General features: G+C 32.9%; 2 protein-coding genes across 2 annotated transcripts in view; both read right to left on the bottom strand.

Moving 5' to 3' along the window:
- Positions 1-327: 327 nt before the first annotated feature.
- LOC134236482 (uncharacterized) lies at positions 328-20,185 on the bottom strand. Its single transcript, XM_062718666.1, has 7 exons — positions 20,120-20,185; positions 15,100-15,384; positions 6,850-6,980; positions 5,818-6,040; positions 4,015-4,128; positions 1,694-1,741; positions 328-470 (listed from the first exon to the last, which is right to left on the bottom strand). The coding sequence occupies exons 3-7, from the start codon at positions 6,958-6,960 to the stop codon at positions 328-330; spliced, it is 639 nt and encodes a 212-aa protein (XP_062574650.1). The 5' UTR covers positions 6,961-6,980; positions 15,100-15,384; positions 20,120-20,185.
- A 127-nt stretch (positions 20,186-20,312) lies between these two features.
- LOC134236502 (versican core protein-like) overlaps positions 20,313-22,650 on the bottom strand; it is a 37,767-nt gene continuing 35,429 nt past the window's right edge. Inside the window, exon 8 of the mRNA XM_062718683.1 lies at positions 20,313-20,413. Coding sequence (XP_062574667.1) covers positions 20,313-20,413 — 101 coding nt within the window. The remainder of the gene's footprint in view (positions 20,414-22,650) is intronic.

Here is a 22,650-nt window from a genome sequence, read left to right as displayed (position 1 = left end):
TGAACTTTTTCTCTAATAAATCACAAACGATTTATAAAGTATTTGCCTCTCAAACACAGTATTGTTCTATGGACTTTGATATTAAGTACTGTTCGTTATATCATATCCTTCACAAAAGAGCGAATCAAGAACTTCCATAGTAAGAATAGAACGTATTTCACAAGTTTTGAAAGCTGAGATACATTTTCTTATCCTTTTATGCACTTTAAGATTAAGATTAAGATAATTTAAAAACGTATCTTAGTTATATTATCAAGAATATGGCATTCTGAGATTAGCACTAATAAATAATATTTGTTAATCACATGATCACATAACATGCTAAATCTAATGGGGTACTGTTGGAATAGGTTCATGTTCCATCGAGGGACATGAGCAGCATGCTCTCTGTTTCTTGTAGACGATGTACACAATAACACCAATGATGCAACCAATTACAGCAGATACGAGAATCCAAACACAGACTTTTCCTGAAATAAAAGAAACCACTTTAAGTAAACCAAGTTAAATATTTCGTTTTGATTTCGGAAGATTTTTTTTTCTTAAATTTTCCTTTGCTATCTTTGTTTGTTTTATATAAATGAAATACGGAGATACCGAACAATAATAAAAATATTTCCATTTAAATTCTTTTTTTTCTCTGTGTGATAGCTCTTTGAAATTTATCGGAGTTGATTTCTCGATAAAGTTACCGGAATGCAAATTAGGCAGGTCGATAGGTCACGAGGTGGCCTAATATGTAGGCAAACCTCGTGCGCATCTGTCTCTGTGTCTGACGCTAAGGAGGCGAAATATGCATGTCAGTATCGTGCGGCTGCCATTGTGTTTGACGTCAGTTGGCTATTAAAGTGGCATGGGAGTCCTCGTATAATTTAAACCTATGTCAATATTTTTTTTAAAATCTATATCTACAATTTTATTTCACAATGAAATGGAAATGTAAGGAATCACTGTCTAGTTAGTATAGTATACCACTGACATCAACGATACTGTAGTTGGATGATTTTCGCATAATGGGCGATGCCATGTTTCTTACTATCGTTGATGCCCTGACATACTATACCAACTAGACAGTGATTCTCTCATCAAAGGTCCCTTGAAACAAGACAAACCAAGGTCAAATAAGTAAACACGAAACATCAGAGGTTATAAGGTACAAAGAAGAAACAAGCATCTGGCCACACCCGCCTTATGCTCATTGTCATAATCGGGCAAACGGAAGGATCCTTAGACAATTTAAAAATTAACCAACAATAAGAAAGGAAAACGTCAGTCAGCATTCAATGTTCCTTGCTGTTTAATGTTAAGATATGTATTATCCCAGCGATCTTGAAACATAAGACTGCACAAAGTCTGTTGCATTGATTTGATATCGGGTATTTTAATGACTATAGACGATAGAGGCCTTAAACAACTTAACGGTATGACAACAGAAAAATTGCAGAATTCCATCGTCAAATTTCCTTGTACATAAAGCAGTATTTCGTGGTTATCTGCATATGATGTTTACTTCTCCAAACTTCTCCAAACTTATTCGATAGTCCAGAACTCTTTAAGAAGAATTTCTAGGTCAGGGACAGATACGTACATGTTACAGTGAATTCAACCATCTCGTTTTAAAGTCCCATTTAATAAATTCTTCCTCTATTATTCTTTTATTTAGTAGAAATAATTTAAAATGACTTTAACTTACCTGTGTCATTCTTCTTTTGATGTCTGCTGCTATCTGCTTTTTGAAGTGCTACGGTGAATAAAATGTTAACAGATCGGTATGCAGTATGCAAAGCAAAGTCTCATATGAAGAAATAACATTATATTTACTCTAATAAAGTTATCCAATACTCATGCTTACAATAAAACTTACATATAAAAAGAAAAAAATAACAATATTTTATTTAAATGCAAAATTGGGTTTAATGCACGTGGGGCATTATATGACATAAGTTGTAAAAATTAATCGAACGTTCGATAAGAAATTAAAAATGCTAAATTAAAACAAGAATTGCAAGAAGATAGCATACATGTCCAAGAGCGAATTCGATGTCGATATCGACGATATCGACAATATTATGTCGATGTCGTATCGATATCGATCGTGATGAGCACTATTAATTTGAAATAATTGGTAACATATATGAGACTTTGTGCTATGTCGATATCGTCGATATCGACAATACCATGACGATATCCTATTGATATCGATCCTATTTGTAGAATTGATTTTCACAGTGAGGTATAACATAATTTTACAAGGTCACAAGTGATGTCAAATTCATTAATTATTAGCATGAAATTCAATATGAAATTAAATTATGATAAGGAAAGGGTTAGTGGTTCTTATTGTTTCGGATTAGGTTTAGAGTAAGATGTTGGGTAAGGGTAAAAGTTGTTAAATATGTTTTATCAATCATGAATCGATATCGATAGTAAATCGTCGATATCGACGATATCGACAGTACCGTAAATTTATTAATCAGAAAGTAAATATGCACAAGCGCTGCATGAAGAAACAAAGAACTTATTGTCATTGGATATGTTAAAAATAAAGATTTTGTATAACAGAATTCGATATCGATACGATATCATCGATATCGACGATATCGATGACAGGTACAATCTTCGTAAAAGTAAAGTAATCAAACTTAAATACACATACAAAGTAACAGGGATGGTATTTACAAAGGGCTGAACAAACATGATTCGATATCGAAGGCGACATCGTCGATATCGACGATATCGACACTGCAGGGAACGTTTTATAAAAGATAGTTTTCAAGTAACACATGTTAAATACACAATACTAGTAATATAGATGGAAGTAGTGTGTCGATATCGTAACTACATCGTGTCTTGGACATAACTCGAAGATAGAGGATTACTATACAACTATAGGTCATCCGAATGACTCAGTTGATAAAATAAGTTTAACAGTTTAAGTCAGATGTCATAAAAAGAATAAAACAATTCCATTCAACTATTTTATTTGTATTTTTATTATATATATATATTAAGAGCCAGTCCGCGAGATAACCATGCAAAATTCAAACAAGATGTGTTTGTTAAACACTATGCGCCCGGCGGCAACAACGGAAAAAGCTATTTTTAGCATTAAGGTCACAGTCGAGGTCACAAGGTCATTGAGCTTGGTGTCATTTGGAAGAACCAGATTAGTGGAGTTTGCATACCAAATATGAAGTCTATATCTTTCATGGTTCAAAAGTTATGGCAAAGGTTAAAGTTTGCAGAAAAAAGCTATTTTTAGCATATAGGCCACCGTGAAGGTCACAAGGTCATTGACCTTGGTGTCATTTGAAAGAGCTTAATTAGTGAAGTATGCATACCAAATATGAAGTCTCTATCTTTCATGGTTCAAAAATTATGGTGAAGGTTAAAGTTCGGGACAAACAAACAAACAGACAGACAGGACAAAAATAATATACGCCCTGGATCTATCGATCCGGGTGCATAAAAATCGTCCAAATGGAAGGTTGCAACTTGAGTTTTAAATGGCTTTAAATATTCTACATAAAAGTAGAAGTCAGAATATCCACAAAAAATGTCGAACCCTGCATCTATTTGTAGTAATAGCTCATTTGCATATTTGTCGAAAATCACACAAAATTTGATGGAAAATCTATACAAATTGATGAAGTCAAAAAGTTACCCTCTGTCATCAGTTTATTTTCAAATTTTGTATTATTTTTAAAGTCATGATTCAATTTACACATTCAATTAATGAGGAAAACTTAATTCAAATGAAAAGTTATTTTTTACACATCTATTTATAGATCCTAAATCAATGAGTATGATTTTTAGCCATTTGTCTTAAGAGCAGCGAGTTTATTGGATAATATGTTGAAATAAAACAAAGTGGATCCAAATCAAACTTAATTTAGGTGTGAAAAAAGCTTTATCGGCAATTTCTAAAAAAAAAATCACTATCTTGATCACAAATTCCTGTAATTTTATCTTTCAGATTCACCGAGAAAAGAATAACGTACTATAAAAACTCACAATTTTCACAATGTTTTCCACTGAAGAAATTTACACAAATACATTTGTAGGCTAGTTTTGCGTCAAATATGCAGCGTCCACCATTTTTGCAAAGTACAAAGTTACAAGGACCGTCTGAAATGAAAATGATTTGGTATTAATAAACAAAAGGTCCATGGTCCTTACATGTCACAAGGGCATCATGCAACACTTTTCCAACATTGAATAAATGTAACGCTTTAGACTTTGTGTATTCTAATTATGCAAGTCGGCCTTTGACGATCTGTGATAGGCTGAAGCAAATCACATGACCTAAAACAAAGCTATATAAGCGAGCACAGCTAAGCTGTGGTGTTCTTTTTAGTCCGATTGCCAGATGGGAGAATAGGCATGTTTAGGCGATATGGTTAGTTGGGTGGGTGGCCTAGTGCTACTAAGGCTTACCACAATAATTTGAAAATATTAGGTGGATTGCCTATCAGCAAAGGCTTGCTACAATTAATTAGTAGTATTGGTGTGTGACTAACCATTTAGAGGCCGACCAGAGAGGGAAGTCAACCCTCGAAGGTTTGCCTGGTAACCTTTATAGTGTAAGTCTCTGAATAAGAACAATTCAGTATCCTCTGTTGTCAGAGGCTGGCCACTAGTAGTAGGTTAGGACTTAACTTCGTGGCAGACACTACGAGCCTGAATAAGGCATAACCGGTGTCTGTCTGGTGCAATTGTAATCTTCATCTCTTAGTAAATATACTAGTAGTATATATTTGCAGCACAATCATTTTATCCAATTATTTTTAAGAGGAAAATTATTTATTGTAAATATCAATCTTTTCCGAAATCCTGGAATCAACCAGGTACGACCCCTCAATACGTAAGGTTTAGCGGCAGCTGAAGAGAAGCTAAAAATCACGACAAAAACAGATATGAACAGGTCATAGGTTTACAAAGGTAAGCCGATAAATCTTAATAAGAAAGAAAGGTCAGGATTCTTTTCCTATTCCTGCACTTTGATGTATGCTTTTTTCCTAAAAATAAAATTTCTTTTTGAAAATCTAGATCTTGGGAAATAGGCTTTAAGAAATAGCAGAAAACATGCGTATTTGACTACCTTCAGCAAATAATTAAAATATGAGCACATCGCACCATCCAAAAAATAAAACATGTTTTTTTTTTATTCAGAAAGATATCTTTCATTACGTATTTGCATATTTTGGATCAGAGATTGTGCAGTATATGAAATATTGAAAAAATACTTCAATTTTAGGCCATTTTCAAAGAAATTTACAGAATATGAGGGAAATGACGCATTTTATGACGTCATAATGCATTTGATAGAGGGAAAATTACGTCATGATTAATAGATACGTGCTCACCAACACTCCAAGTGACAAATACTGCATTTGCAACCGAAACTGAGCGGTTTTGATTTTTCAGAAAATTCTCAGGGCCAAATAGGGCTCAAAGTGGCTCTTGATTTTTGATATCCTATGCCAACTTTATTCTGTCCAAGATATAATCAAAAAGTAACATCTAAGTACTCTAAGTAACATCTTTTATAGCCCAGTAATTTCTAGATTTTAACTGACTTAACCAGAATTTTGTACAACTAATACCTTGTTATTTTACGTTTTTTTTTTACTTGTAGTTGTGCAGTCTAGCGGGGGAAATATACACATTTTCCTTTAAATAACAGTAAAATATAGCATGCTTAAAGCGCAGTTAAGGAGTTTTATTATTGCCGACGTGAAGCTCACTCTTAAATTCAAGTCCACTTCAAGGGGTTTGTAGCTCTAGAAATGAATTTGTAATCAAAGTAGTTCATACCAGTAAAATTGAAGAATTCTGATGCCTTAGTTTCATATTCTTTTCCGCTAAGCGATATGTACTGGAATTTGAACCTCACGCGTAATTCACTAGAGAAGTCAGATTGTTTAATCAATCCTGTCGCCCGCAAAACATATTCATTGTTGTCACATTCAAATTTTATACCATCATCATAATATAAAGACAAATTTCGTCTTTTAAATTTCTGAAAATGTGGATCGCCCTGAAAAAAAAAGAAAGAAGGTAAATTTGTTGTTTAAAGTATTTATTGCCAATTTATTTAACAAATATGTATTTTTATACTTTAACAAAATGGCCTAAGGCAAACATTAGAAGTAATTTCAGAATATAGCTATAAACAAATTTATAGACAGATGTACTTGACAAATTACCACAATTAACTGACATTGTTAATTTCCTTAAACTTATTTTTTTCTACTGTCACTTTCCCTTCTCTTTACTTTTCTATTGTCAATTTCCCTGAATTAGAAAGCATTAATGCACTGTGTGCATGCATTATGCTGCTACAGTTGCTTCAATACGCAAAAATATATATTCGAACAAACTATTTATAATTGGAGAAGGCTACTTACATAAGAGTTAATGTTAGAGCAAGGAATTGAACTATCTGTGAAATGTCATCCTTGACTTTTTCTTTAGTCGATAAAATTACCCTATTTACAGTGACAGTTTTTGGTTAGATCAAATGTTCACTGAGAAATTGTTGGTGGTAATTTATAATTTTCAAAGTGAGTTTTCGATGTATTACTTCGTTTACCACTGATCATTTAACTGCTGTAATCATTCAATCAAAAATTATATGCAGGGCTTGACATTCTAATTTACTTAAACAATTGCATTTTAAACACAACAGAAGTCTTCCAATTTACTTCAATTTTTTTTTTCAATTACAGAATATATCAAAGTGATAAATGAACACAAAATTTAAAAAAAATAGTCTTATTTTAGATAAATTAATGTTATTCAAGTTAATATTATCATCTCTCTCGATCTCTCTCACATTCAATTTACCTTTACTTGATAAAGAAGAAATGTGTCTGCACTGTTAGGATAAACACAGTATGCTTCTGCTGTCATTGTCAAATCATTTCTCGTCAAGTTGTTTTCGTTTCTTTTCTCCATGACAAATGTTTTAGGTTCAGCTTTAAGAAATCACATGAACAAAGTAAGAATTGTTTTGTTTTAGTCTGTATTTTTATATGATTAAACTTTACACATATAGCGTGGATGTATCCTACATTGCCATTATATGTAAACGTGTGAAATACAGGAGTAATTGCATTATAAACAAGAGATGTTTGTAAAACATTTCTGCCCCCCCCTCCCCCAAATAATTGGAATTTTTCTAAGTCGAAGGGGTATCATTCTGTCCAAAATCCCTTGATTGTATCCAAACCAAAAATTAACCTATTTATTCTTATGATAAATATGTATCCTAATTTCATTTCAATATTTGCAACAATTCCAAAGAAAATGAAAGGAAACAACAAATTCTTGGAGTTTTTCTGAGTCCAAGGCGCATATATCTGTCCAAAATAGTCCGATCGTACCCAAAACAAAACTTGACTTATATGTTTATGATAAATCACTGTACCAAATTTCATTTCATCTTGTGCAATTTCTGCAAACAAAATGAACGGAAACTTATGGTGGACCCACCTACAGACCGATAACAAGAAAAGAATTTGCCCTCCCTTCTTCGATAGGGCATAAATATGACGATTGCAAACAGTTATCAAATTCTTAAGTCCATTGAAATAATACTTTGAGAAAGCTCGGAACCCTAAAACCACCAGAGGTGAAATCGGGTGCAATTCAAGAGAAAACATCCCCCTATCTGTCGGTCATATCCGCCGTGTGCTCCCTGTCATAAGTGACCAATTTTTCAATAAAGGAGAAGGTATGGTAACCGCTGAATATGGTCCCTTATTTAGTGTAAAAATTAAAACTGTAATAGTTCGTATTTAAGAACTAAAATTGACGCTTGTTTTTAAACGAGTACTAATTTTGATTCTAAGCATACAAGAAGAGACCATAAGAGGGTGAAAAAATAGGGCTTTTTCCCGAATTTCTTAAATTCTGGTGAAATTTTGTCAAATCTGAGATACTTTTCACTTCCGAAAACATAGAGTGCAAAATTGCCTATCTGAGATTTTTACACACAAGATCATCTGATACTAGTGCATCGAATATACACCGTATAAATTAGGTAGATAGGCAAGCTTGTGCTCTGTGTTTTCCGAAAGAAAGATGCTGTAAAATTGATTAGAATTGGCATAAAAAGGATAAAAATCGGAAATTGACCTATTTTATGACCCTGTGGTCTTTTGATCAAAGTTTTATTATGCTACTAATCTAGTTTTATCATTATGACATACAAATTGAACAAGGAATTAAATAGTTAGAGTAATACTTATGTGTATTTATATGTAATCAATATAACGTCATAATTCCACTCCCCATTAGCGATTAGGCCTTAATTTGGGAATGGATTCTAATCTTTTCTATTATATACTGGGCCTGACATTAGCCACTGCGATAATTATTGAAGCAACCTACTAGAGTTTTCTCTTAAAGACAGATGATACAAACAAACTTTTGTCAAAGAATTTGAAAATAACAACTTGGGTCATGTTAAAATGTGTAAAATAAATAATTTTTACCGCATAGTTTTTAATTTTTTATTAAAATTTGCACAACAATAGAATTTGAAGTGAAAAAATATTTGTATAGATTAATAAGGATCGTTTCAGAAGGGCAGACTTTTGAACACTATAGAAGGTTTACAATTTCTTTATATTCTAGAATTTTATTATTTGCATCATTTGCATTGAAATTAAGCCAAAAAAAATATACCAATCCAGGCATCCATTTTTTGTTTGTATGTATCATCTGTCCTTAATTTGTTGGTGTGTTATTCGAGTTGATTTTTTTTTTTCATAATTTTTTCCTTAACGGCGTAAAAATTAATGGGAAAAAATATTCTTTTCTTAAAGTATTGCATACAGTCATATAATGTATATCAATAATTTAGGGGATCCTTAGTTGATTAAAGGAAGCCTTGTTGCCCAAAAGCAAAGAAAGTATGATTAGGATCAATAAGCTAAAGATCTAGTGTATACCTGTCTTCAATTTCTCTTTATTGCCACGCACACTATTAACAAAATTTGCAAGTTTTTACCCATTATTATTATTACCTCTTATACTGGCATTGTTTAAAGAACATTTTTAAGGAGCTTGAACACAGTTTGAACTGATTTTTTATAACCAGTTTTAATGTTTACAATTCCTAACAAAGGTATTATCTGATGATCAACAAAAATTTGAACACCATTTGTTGATTAACATACGAGATACAGAACTTTAAGTTCTTCAAAATGTACGCAAAGGCTTGTGCCTTGTTTTTGTTCACATATAGAAAATATCATACACATTTATAACAAAATGAAATTCAGCAAATCACTATGAACTGTTTAATCGTTTTTAGAGTTCACTACTTCATTGAAATTATCTGCTTTGAATGAACATATACTCAACAAAAAAAGAAACGCATATTCAGATTAATATGAAAATCTAAGTTTTCTGTTTAAACCTTATTCTATTTAAGTGATTCTAGAGTGTGTTGTGATAAAAATCAAACATGTCCTATGTTGCAAATTGAAATGTCAAGTTGATGTCATTTTTATGGGTGCGTATCATTACCGCTACGTTTTCAAAATTTTCTTTACCGCTACATAGTCATTACCGCTACAAAAAACCTTACATTACCGCTACATAAAAAAGTATACATTACCGCTACATTGCCTCTTTCGTTAGCCAGCCACTTACGAGTGTACAGTACAACCTATAAATGCATACGACCCGTTTCCCCTGCTCACCACGGGGAGGTGAAAATAGGACTTGGAACAGGATGTTTCATAAAAAATAAAAAAAATTAAAATCAAGCACTGTTCATAGATAAAATTCTAATTTTTGTCAAATTTTTTTTTACACTATCGGTAAAGCCTTGAAAGCCATTTGCTTTACATATTGTTGCCTTGTCATTTCCCCACTGTAGTATTTAGCTTTCAGTTCCCTTCTTTGTGCTGTCAGTGTGTTGTTCTCCTTTCGTCCTGGGAGAATCCTGTTTCTTGCAGCACGCATTTTCAAGTATCTTTTTGTCTGGACAGCATGAACCTTGGCCAAATGAAATCAGAAATGCTCGGATGTGAACTATAAAACATTGTGCCGAATTCTTTATGAAAACTTTCACACTCAACATCAGCATATGCTCAAATTGTACAAAAACATCAAACACAATGCACTCTTCAACTTCTCGAGGATCCAAAAAACCCAATCCAAAGAAAACTTTCAACCACTGTCCCAATTCTATTGATTAGAACTCATATGCCGAACCATACCTGGCTAAATCGATATATGTAGCGGTAATGAGTTGTTTTTGGCTGATTCAATATGTAGCGGTAATGAGTTGTTTTTGTCGGAAAAATGTAGCAGTAATGATCGGTCGAAAATCTGGAAAAATGTAGCGGTAATGAGTTGAAATTTTGAACAATGTAGCGGTAATGTTGACCTCCCATTTTTATCACCCCAAATTCAAGGGGCATAACAAAATGTACTGTGTGACGTCTTAACGCTAGTGGGTTTCCAACGTACGGATGTCGTGGACGAATACCATCTCCCCTCAGTCTCTTGCGAGCAATTTGTGCACTTTAATGCTTTCTTCAACCAGCAATTGTAGGAGCAGTTTGTGAAACAGTTCTGAATCGATTGCTGAAAAAGGGGTCTGAGGGTCTTTTCTGGGTGTGGTAACCCGTTAACGGCCATTATTTGGCCTGTTATCCGTGGTCTTAGGTGGTGGAGACGTACCTTACACCGCTGCAAAGCCGACTGATGTACACTAAATGCAGTTGCGTTGCTCCGGTTATCATCATAGTTAGTCCGTGTTGCGTTCATCTTTGTTAAAGCGTGAAATTGCAGACTCAACATTGTTATGAAATCTTAATTATGGGTTAATGAGAGTGTTTATTGTTTCTCTAAATCCAAAATATCAACGAAATTAGACCCCAGATTTACAAGAAATCATGAAAAACACTATTTTCATAAACATTATTATTCAAGGGAAACAATTCAACACTTGGGTTTGAAAACCCCATGTTGTCCTTTAAACAGATCTTAGGTATCCAATTAATAAATAGGTAGTTGTTCCACACACTTTTTCCAAACTTCTTTGATGAGTAAAACAATATGCGTTTCTTTTTTGTTGAGTATATATTAGTATATTAAAGCTGACATGAAGTCTTAAAAAGGCATCATTTTTCATCTTTGTACGACTTACTACATTCCAGTACGCCTTTGTCCTCCATATTTCTTCGATTCCGTCATATTTAATCGAAATTTTTTTTGCCACCTGTACCTGCTATATAAAGCCTGGTACATTTGTTTCACTTAAATGATTTTCTAGCCTGGCTGTCGACATGTACACATCTCCGATAGCATAGTATTTAGAAATCCATAAACTGACCAAATACATGTTGTAAAAATCCAAAAAAAAACTAGAACTATACTGACAGCAAATTATTTTTGAGTGCATTTGCTGCAATATAGAGAAAAAAAACACTAACATGGAATACATTCACGTACAGCAAAAACCGTTTGGATATGCACGCGTGCAGGTCGAGAAAACGCATCGAACGCAGTGATAAAAACTAATTTACCTGAATACTGCTATTGTTACAGGGATGTGCACATGTCGAAAGAAATGTCCTATTTTACTTTATTGAAATATGCATCTCAGGAATCATGTAATCCATTACTAACTCAAAAGTAAAAAAATTGTCACCGCATAGCACTTGGACACACGTGGTCCATGCCGATCAGTTTATTTAGTCAAGAAAAATTTCAAAAGTGGAAAGCATACTGGTATTTTTGTTGATTGAAAAATTAATGCAAATATTTTTTTCCAGAAATAAATATTAGTCTTGTATGAAAATATTCTAAATAAAATTTATGAACATGGCTTAACTATATCAAATTTATTATATAGCATGCATCATTACGAATCTTTCATCTTTTGAAGAGTTTTCTGTGAAAAGGGGGGGGGGGGAGGGGGGTAATAAAACATGCATAACACTCGGATCAAGTGGAGTTAACGGATATGTAATTCCATATTACGGCGGATATTCTTTCATATAGTTGTGATTTGGTTATATTTTACTGCTTGAAATTCAAACAGGTCGACAGTTCGGCAGGTAAACATTTGCTAATATACAGGTCGGCAGGTCCGTCACATGTCGGCAGGTCTACAGCTAAGCAGTTTCTGTTTAGTCCTCGCACATTATTCGACAGATTAGGGTTAGTGTTGCATCCATCCGAGAGGTAAGGGTTAATGAGAATTCCACATTCTATCTAAATTTAGCTTTTTTTTATTCCTCTTGTCTAAATATTTTTTGTCCAGATTCCTTACTGAGAAGGTATTTGAGAAAGTTCCCAAAGTTCCCATTCCTCTGATGTATATTTCACGTTTATTTCCCCTTCAATTCGGGCTTTTAGGTTTATTTTCTTGTCAAAAATAAAATTATTATTCCACTTATTGAACAAGTTCCGACATACCCGCCCGAAAAAAATCCTTGATCTGCCCGACAGGCTAATAAATGGCACAGTACAAATTGCGTACGATTACAAACTATTATTGCGCTACACGGGTGGTTACAGGAGAGAGAGAGAGAGAGAGAGAGATCAGTGTACTACAAATTCTACGTATTCAACCAGGTTTCAAGTATCCCTACCCTTGCTAGAGAGGTTAAAGATGAGATATTTGGTTTTATCAAGATTTTGTTAATACAACAAAGTTTATATCTTTGTACAAGGAAAGACTGTTTGATATCTACTTTCAAGATTGTAATGCTTTTTTGAAAAAACAAAGTGTTTTTGTACAAGCACATTGTGTGGGACAATTTTTCCAAAATACGTGCATATTTGACAAAACCTATTTATTCTAAGTTAAAGAAAAATATTACAACATTGAAGAATAAGGCTTTCTTCCCATTACCTAAGTATAGAAACATGAAGATACATGTATCAGAAAATTGAAAGAATAGAATATTTTAGTTTTGTAGTGATCAATGTCTAGAAGATAAATATTGTTGTTTCCTCGAATGTCCTGTTTATGAAACTTTAAGAAAAAAATATATCAAACCATTTTATTTCAGATCTCCAAATATGTACAAGCTTACTCTGTTACACAGCTCTTATGATGTCAGTCTTTTACATGTAATTGGTTTAGGAAAATTTATTCTCCAATGATGCAATGGAACTAAGAAATAATGAATAATTTAATTTATATGCATACGTGTATTATGTGCTACCGCTATTTTTCAATAATAATGGAGAATGTGAATGTATTGTGCATTTGTTGGTGTAAAGGAGTCAGACAGATGGACACCAGGGGTTCCACGCACCGCAGACTCTAGCCATTCGTTCTTCATATTTGCTTTTGTTATACTGATGAGCCTTATGGCTTAAAGTTATTCAATAAAGAATTATATATTTTAAATTATCTCCCAAATATTCCTACAGAAAGTATTTTTTTAAAAAAATAACTAGACTGTCAGGCAGGGATACTGAAATCTTGAAAGACTTTCTGTAGCTACATAATCATATATCAGTCATATTCCTCAAAATGTACATACTCTGTGGTCGGAGTGAGACATTAAAATTTAAAATAATCTCAAAATTGGATTTGACAGAAATGTCTCTCTTCCAAGAATATTTAGATAACGGTCATGTCAATTATTTCTGCCCCCCCCCCCCCGGCTTAAAAATACAAATGCCTAAATGTCAATTTAAACAGGGGATGACCTTTCTCCGTGTACATGTTAAAGAACGTACAGATGTACAAATAAAATTTGTATTCTGCTTAAAAGTTTTTAAGTCTTGATCTAAATAAATGCCATATATAAAATCTTACTTGGTTTAGATTTGAGATTAGTACTAAAATAATAAGATGAAATTGACAAATGAATTTTGAGATGCAAAGCAACCGCAAACTACATATAGAATGTTTATTAAAACTAGAAAGACAATTTTCAGTTATACCTTATGAACAGCAGTTAATATACTTTAACCCCCCCCCCTTTTCAGCCGCGCAAATACCAAATAAGTTCGATTTTCACTTGTGATATTTTCCCTGACCAAAATCTGATCAGCACGGACTAAGTCTATCGACGTGTTAGACTGTACGGGGTAGCTATATATATATAGTGACAGTGTGTTTACCATCGAGTTTTTATGGAATTCATTTCTTTTTTTTTTTTGTGATGCATATTTCAATAAATGGAACTCAGGGTGACATGTGCACATCTTCGAACCGATGCAGTTATCTTATTACCAGGTATGGGTATGTTTACATCGTTCGACGCTTTTTTCCGACATGCATAAACTGCATAAGATCTGCAAATCAAAGACGCCGTTTGTTTTCTTTCATTCAAATGATAATAATTTCAAATTGTTTTTACGGGTTTTACTGCTTTTTATTTCAAGTTTATTCTGCATAAATTTGCGCACTATAAAATTACATACTCGTGCAAGTAAATTTTTCTTCCAAACATGCATTTTCTTTCTTTTTTTTTTTTCTTTTTTTTTTTTTTTTTTTTTTGCAATTGATTCAAATCAATAATTATTCAGAAGTATGATTATTATGTTGTTTGTTGTGGTTTTGAAATATCTTGGTAAACTCATGTATTCTCAAATTCTTGATCCATCAGAGATGTGCACAAGTTGATAGCCAAGCCAAAAATCATTTAAGCGTAACGAGCGCATTGGGGTATATATCGATACAATAAGACAAAGTATCTATAAGAAATATAGCGGAATACGGCTATAGTTGGTATGAAACAAGTCGTACATAGATCAAAATGTTGCGTTTTTAAGACTTCATGTCAGCTTTAACCTATGTAAACAAAACCTTGACACGGACCCTGTTTACATAACCAAAGGCTTGAGCTCAAAATCTGTCTTGTATCTATACAACTAAAGTTCCTGATGATCATAATAATAACCTTCATTAGATATTTGTAAAAATGGAAAAACATTGAACAGTTTAAGCTGAAACTATGCCCATGCCCCTTTACTAAGATTTTTGTCTCATCTGTTATTTCTAAGTCTACCTTATCCTGAAAACTTTGAAAGTACTTTAAGTACTATACAATAACTCAGGTTACCTAAAACCTCACTATTCTAAAGTAACTTGACAGTTTTACTCACTGACAACATAAAATGCACCGCTGCTTTTTAGATTATTTACAGTGCATGTCCACAACCCATTGTCCCTTGCAAAGCTGGCCTTCCAAACTGTCAGGTTAGAAAAGGTTCGGCTTATTGATGCACTGTAAAATTGGTTAGCAGTGCAGGTCGACAATGGTAATGTACAGTTGATCACGACGCCGTTATGATTCCATTCGACCAAAACATTTTCCGTTATTGCATATATTCTACATGATAGCACTCCCTTTGCTCCTTCGGTTGGATACCGTGTAATATGTAGTCTATCTGCAAATCAATTATATACATGTATAAATATAAGATTATACAATGAAATTTAATTTCAAAACTGTATATACAAAATCAGTAAGATGAAAACAATGTGGAAAAAAATCTCAGATTTAATGTGAACGTCTTGCACTGAGATGAAAGACCTTAATTTATAATAATAAACTCTAGAATCCCCAAAGGATTCTCTTGAAGCTGAATCCCCTAACAAGAGGCCTTATGGCCTTGAATCAATTGTGCAACCTGTCCATTCTATTTAAAGCCCCCAAATATCCTGTACTTAAAGCCCGAGATAATAAGCACCGCCCTCAGATTTACCTGGTCTATATTCCCCCGTCAATCAAATAAATTAAGGTCCATTTTTGGGTTCTTGAAATTAATCGACATTTAGCTACTAGTCCTTGTGTATATCTCTTTCACCTTGTTTGACACGCGTGGTCAGCATTAAATTAACTTTCGGTCTTCTGATGTTTACCTCTAAATTACCATCGCAACGATGAAGCCATTTTGATGCAAACAATTTTAACTTGATTATAATCGATCATAATTATCTGTATTACAACTATTTTATTGAAAAATTGAAAATGGTGCCATAGTGTTTCAATAAAATAAATCAAGATTGTATATATTTTTTCTAATGAAAAACCCATAGGTGACAAATCTTGTTTTCACTTGTAAAATGATTCTTGTATTGAGACGCAGTGAAAAACATACAATGAAAATAAAGGAAAATTAAGCTGATAACATTTTTTGCATGTAACGGAAAGTAAGGTTGAAAACAAAATGGCTGATTAGTAAAAACTTTGTCTGGATAAATATTAAAGTATTAAAAGTTTCTTTCTTCTCTTTCCCTTTTTCATAACCAAGTATTTCATGCTTTTTGAGTTGTTACCTCCGTTCAAGGTTACAGGTGTTTACAAATAGTTTTGAAAGAAATACATAAGTTAGCAATAAATTAATATTTTGTTTTAAGTTGTTCAATAGTTATTCAAATTTACTTATATATACACACAGTTTTATGTAATTTTAACTTTACGAAACCATCGTTATCGCGAAATTTTCACAATAAGATACAGATTGTTCACTTGCTAAAATAGGACCAATTTTTCACAAAAGGATGCAGAATGTACATTTTCTAAAAATAGGACCACGCGACTTTTTTTAATAAAAACGGGAAGTTACTGTTTTTATTAGACCGTGATCGGAGCTCTAAATGCTACTACTAGTAAATTTCAATAATTGTGACAAGTTTTTAAGATTTTGATAGGGACAGGCACGGTTGAGTATTATTCTTTTGAATTTATACCTGTATTTCATTAATTTTTGTTTATGACGAATTCAAGTCATTGCTGTTGTGACAAACAATGTTAGGTACATACCGTAGATTTTTTTCAGCCGGTGAGATTTCTGCTTGTTTGATACTAGTATTAGATATAAAACTGAAATTAAGGAAGTTTACAATTATCATTTATTATTACTAATGATATTTTTTTTATTTACGATGTCGAGATCTTCTAATTTCATGATGAAGAGTAGGCCAAAAAGCTGTACAGGTAATGTACTCATGGACTTCCTGGGTATACTGCTTGTGTATAAGGATAAGCATTTCCCACGGTCTGCACGACCGTCAATGCCTCGGGGTGCAATGCATGTAAAATTCAGTCCCTCCCCTTACCTGAGAAAAACCGTACGGTTAAAAATCTCGGCCTTTAAAAAAATGTTACGTAAACACTTACAAGTTTAGGTCAGTGTATATTATATAGAATAATGAATAATCTAGATGTACACAACATTAATTTCAGTAAAGTCCAGACGTTTACTTCATAAATGTGGTGTTGTTAAGGTATGTCTCTCGTGAAATTTGTTATTTAATGTTTTGATGGCACGAGGGAAATAGCAAATTTATGGTTCCCCGAGGGAGGAAACTATTTCCCGAGGCGGCCGCCGAGGGAAATAGTTTCCTGACGAGGGGAACCATAAATTTGCTATTTCTCGAGTTCACATTCCATAACTGTTTTATTATATCGAAACAATCATGGGCGATTTAATTTTTTTAACCAGATATTCCGACATTTAAAAACCACTGTCGAGGCATAATTACAAACGCATGTGGTTTAACAGATTGTATGATAAGAAATGCAAGTGTCCTGAAACAATACAATTATTTTTTTAAAGTATTTTCACTGACAGTTCGAAGAATTATCCTTGTCTTCATTTTGCTAAAATTCAAGTATGATTTTGACATCGTATGTCGATATGTTTTTACGTCATAGTTACATTGTTAATAACATGACGTCAAAGACTCGAGATTCCTTGAACTGAACACTTTGATTGGTTAAAATTACTTAAGGAATGAAGCTTATTTCAACATATATTATACGATATAACATAACTTGGGTCAGTTTACGCTTTATACATCGCAAAGATTATAAAAAAGTTTATTAAAAAAAGCGTAAACTGCCAAAGTTTTGTTATATCGTATAATATAAGTTGAAATAAACTTCACTTCTTATAATATAATTTCAGTGCAGACAATGAGATAATAACCCCAGAATAAGGCTTCACATTGATTAAATTTTAAAAGTAACGTCAAGCGGAGTAATACGTTTTTTGACGTAACTCATTGTGACGTAGGCAAGTTATGTTATACAAAATGGATAAAATCTTTTATCCAATCAAATGACGTGTTACAAGTTAAATTAAATTATTAATAGATATTCTTAAGAGAGTATTCTCAGGGAGTAGCTCTGATTTTCCCGTGATTAGTCTTCAGACGCACTTATGTTAAAGTTCGAGATTTTTAACCGTACGGTTTTCTCAGGTAAGGGGAACGACTTAATTTTACATGCGTGGCACCCGAGGCATTGACGATCATACTAATCCCTATACACAGACAGGATACACGGGAAACCCATGAGTATAACCTCATCGCGACATCGTAAATAAATATATTATAAGTAATTAATGAAATTGTAAAATTCCTTAAATTTCAGATATCTAATATCAAACAAGCAGAAATCTCACAGGTCAACTTTTGTAAAAATCACCGGTATGAATTGTGGTACGTCACCGCAGCAATAACTTGAGTTTGTTGGAAAACAAAAATTATGAAATACAGGTAAAATTTCAAAAGTAAAATACTCATCCCTGTCTGTCCCTTTCAAAATCTTAAAAACGATTCATAATTATCGTAAATATAGAAGCAATTAGAGTTTCGATCAGAGCCAAAAAGTAACTGTAATTTCCCGTTTTTATAAAAAGTCGCGTGGTCCTATTTTTAGAAAATGTACATTCTGTATCCTTTTGTGAAAAAATGGGCGATAACGATGGTTTTGTAAATTTAAAATTACATACAAGTATGTGTGCATTTTCAGTAAATTTAGATTATAATTAAACAACTTAAAACAAAATATCAAATTATTGTTAACTTATGCATTTCTTTCAAAACTATTTTTAACATCTGTGACCTTGAACGGAGGTAACAACCCACAAAGCACGAAATGCTCGGGATAAAAAAAAGGGGGGAAAAGAAAGAAACTCTTAATACTTTACTACTTGTCCAGGCAAAGTTGTTACTTATGATATATTTTGCATTACATGCTAAACGTGTTACCAGCTTATTTTCTCCTTTGTTTTCACCGTAATTTTTCGCCGCGTCTCAAAACAAGAAATATTCTTAATTTTTACGAGTGAAAACGAGATTTTAATCACCTTTGCAATTTTTATTGGAAAAATATACACAATCTGGATTTACTTTATTGAAATGCTATGAGGTTATTTTCATTTTTTAATGACATATTTGTAATAAAGATAATTATAATTAATTATAATCAAGCTAAAATTGTTTGCATCGAAATGACTTCCTCATTGCGATGGTAATTTAGCGGTACACATCAGAAGACCGAAAATTAATTTGATGGTGGCCAAACAAGGTGAAAGATATATAAATAGGGACTAGTAGCTAAATGTCAATCAATTTCAAGTACCCAATATTGGACCTTAATTCATTTGATAGACGGGGGAATATAGGCCACGTAAATCTGAGGGTGGTGCTTATTATCTCGGGCTTTAAGTTCTAAAGAACAAACGCATACAATAAATAATACTTTAATTCATGGTCATTTGTTTGATGTTGCAAACAATTTCATGTGAGTATCTCGTCAGGTTTAAGACAAAGTGTCAAGGACATGATGTACCCTCAAAATGAAAATTCACATCAAAAATAGCGGTAGAATGAGACCTCTATTCTATTGTATTTACATGGATTTTTATACTTGTTGCTTATTTTCAAAAGTAATACCAAGAACAAATAAACACTAAAGTAAAAATGAATAAAAGGTGTCGTAAGGATGTTCCAGATATCAACATTCCAACAGCTCTCTCTCCTCCCTCAATAGCCATTTTGTCTATCTTTTGTTTTTTTGTTTTTTTTTTAGTTATATCAGTTGTTAAAAGTTGATAATGATCACAACAAGCCCGTCACAAAAAGAAGCTGATTACACAAAATATGTGCTGCAAAGTACAGATTTTTTGTTTCTAAGTTTCGTAACCGGACATTGGTTTTCATCGGTGATAATTTATTTTCTTTCAACAATTGTTGAGAAGACTCATTGGTTATAATAGTATGAAAAAAATATCATACCATTCTATCGTTAGTTTTTAAATAAATGCATGTATTAGAGTAAGCACTTAAAGTTTTGTTATTTTTTGTAATACAAAAAATATATTTACTCACTGTTTGCATCAACACTTCCATTTAGTCCCCACCAAATTATGACATGCGAAAAACATACCAAAATGCCTGCTCAAAGACAAAACTCAATATGATTGATGTCACATTTCAAAATTAAGTTATATTTATACTATATATCTCCAATTTACAGGATTCTCTGTCTGGTCACAATTACCCAATGGGCTCCTTAGCAATTTTACAATGCAAAATATCTTAAATCTAACTTACATCTATTTAAAAGACTGGAATCGGAAGACTGGTACCAAAAAAGGAATACAAGCATCAGTATCAACTTCCCTGGATTGCAAAAAACATAATTCAAATATTTTTACTAGTGGCATACTCTAACAGTTGACATCCTGGCCCATAATATGACCCGTCCCTTTTGAGAGCAGTCTTTTGATAGAAATTTAGTATACCATCTCCTACAGTATGACTGAACTCTTCTACTTAAATTTTGTAATAAAAACTTTTGTCCAGAAGTAAGAGTATGATCACCAAAATTTCCCATCGGAATAGTGTTTTGAATAAATAAACAGATATGTTTTGTTATGCTGAGAAGATATCAATTGACATTTTCTCCTTTTCTTTGACAAAAGCAGACAAAAGGCAGATGTTAAAGGTATTTATTTAGAATAGATTACCGCGTTCAAAAAGTTATCGTGCTTATATTTTCAATAAATTTTCTCAACAAAAATTTTAAGTAAAAATTACCTCGCCGTAAAACAGACTGCATAATCGTCAATTTTTGTACTGCGTATATAAGGGGTGTGTATTTTACTGAAATGCGTATGATAATCAACAAAAGTAAGTTTTTAAGGTTTTACATTACCCTTCTCGGCATTTGTTTTCCAGTTTATTATAATTTTTTACATTTCATGTTGAACTATGAGGGTCTTAGATTTTTTCTGCTATTGAGATACATATATATTTTAATGATTCAACAAGACTAAAATTCAGACATCCACGTGCTCCGATTTTCTTGTCTTTTCTTTTTTGGAATAAAGTTATATCCCACTGAGAATAATAAAATAAAATTTACTAAAAATGAAAAGATATTTTTTTTTTTTGTAATTGAATGAATTAATTTTCAAGTAAGCACAAATTAAGTTTCCATAGATATAACTGTATCAATCAATCATTCCTAAATGTCCATGCAAAAAAATTCCGGTGTAAAGACGAATAATGACCCCCGTCGAATAATGACCGGAGGTCATTTTCCAACAGCGAAAAATGACCCCCTGTCAATATTCTACGGTGAAAATGACCCCCGGTCATTATTCGACGTCGAAAAATTTATCCTTTTGCCCGTAGAAAAAGTGTCACCATCCTAAAAATTTGCAGAACCCACGTGAAGAAAAATGACCCCCGTAGAAAAATGATTCCTTCTGGATTAAAGCTGAAAATTTTAGGGGGCAAAAAAAAATCAGATAAAGAAGCATATTGGCCAAAATGCTCACCTAAGCTAATTGGGAATAAATTGATGATATGTTGATCTTATACAATACAATTATACAATTATACTATATTTTAAGGTCAGTGCGATGATTCAGAATCTAAAGGAGTAAAAGATTTATCGAGCCTAAAGGGTTAGGTAAACATTGTTTTTCGATGGTGGAAATCATCGTACTGACAGAAAAAATCAGCAGTATTATATATTATTATATCCTGTACTTGAAAAGTGGGAGGGTATATAGTGATCGGGATGTTCGTCCGTCCGTCTGTTACGCTCTGGGGCCATCTCTTATTCGCAACTCCTCTTATATATAAAAAATGTGTTTGTGAAACAGCTATGCCCCTGTATGGCAACATAGCGAAGATTGAACTTTTCTTAAATACAATTTAAATATATTGGTACCCAAAGTAGGATCTTCTCACAAGAAATACAATTGCAAAATAGGAAAGCCCTAGCACAACTTGTTCAAAAGTAATGGCTAAAGTTTTTAAAAGGTAGGCCAAACTCAAAGGTCAAAGGGTCAAAGTTGATAGTTTCTTAAGAAAGGTTTAATGTAACAAGGATTACATATGTGAAGTAAGAAAACCCTAGCCCTTACCGCTCAAAAATTATGTCCAAGGTTAAAGTTTTTTTCATATGTACGGAAATCTCCAAGGTCAAAAGGTCAACGTTTTTAGTATCCAATGAAAGGTCACTCAAAAAAAAAATATGTGAAGTATGAGAGTACTAGTATCTACCGTTTAAAAGTTATGGCCAAAGTAAAAATTTGGCATTTTTAGGTCACCTGAGTAAACTCAGGTGACCTATTGCTATCTGTTTTCGTCCGTCGTTGTGCGTCGTGCGTTGTGCGTTAACATTTGAACATTTTCAGCTTCTTCTCTGCAACCACTGAACCAATTTCAACCAAATTTGGCCTAAAGCATCTATGGGTGCAGGGAAACAAAAATTGTGAACTTCATGATCCCTGCCCCCCTGGGGCCTGAGGGGTGGGGCCAAAACCACTAAAATTAATGCAATCTTTAAAAATCTTCTTCTTTACTCCTGGACATCAAGCAGTCAAACTGTTTGCATGATTGAA

This window comes from Saccostrea cucullata, unplaced genomic scaffold (assembly GCF_032062105.1).
Source record: "Saccostrea cucullata isolate Sc308-1 unplaced genomic scaffold, CSIRO_AGI_Scuc_v1 ctg424, whole genome shotgun sequence".
Classification (NCBI taxonomy): Eukaryota; Metazoa; Mollusca; class Bivalvia; order Ostreida; family Ostreidae; genus Saccostrea; species Saccostrea cuccullata.
This window is presented reverse-complemented; position numbering and strand designations above follow the sequence as displayed.

Bases quoted from the DNA above. Each gene is read 5' to 3' on its own strand.
- LOC134236482 (XM_062718666.1), bottom strand. From the start codon at position 6,960: ATGGAGAAAAGAAACGAAAACAACTTGACGAGAAATGATTTGACAATG. The intron at 6,041-6,849 runs GTAAATTGAATG...TTTTTTTTTCAG, and splicing joins TTCTTCTTTATCAAGTAAAG to GGCGATCCACATTTTCAGAA. The intron at 4,129-5,817 runs GTATGAACTACT...TTTTCATTTCAG, and splicing joins AGAATTCTTCAATTTTACTG to ACGGTCCTTGTAACTTTGTA.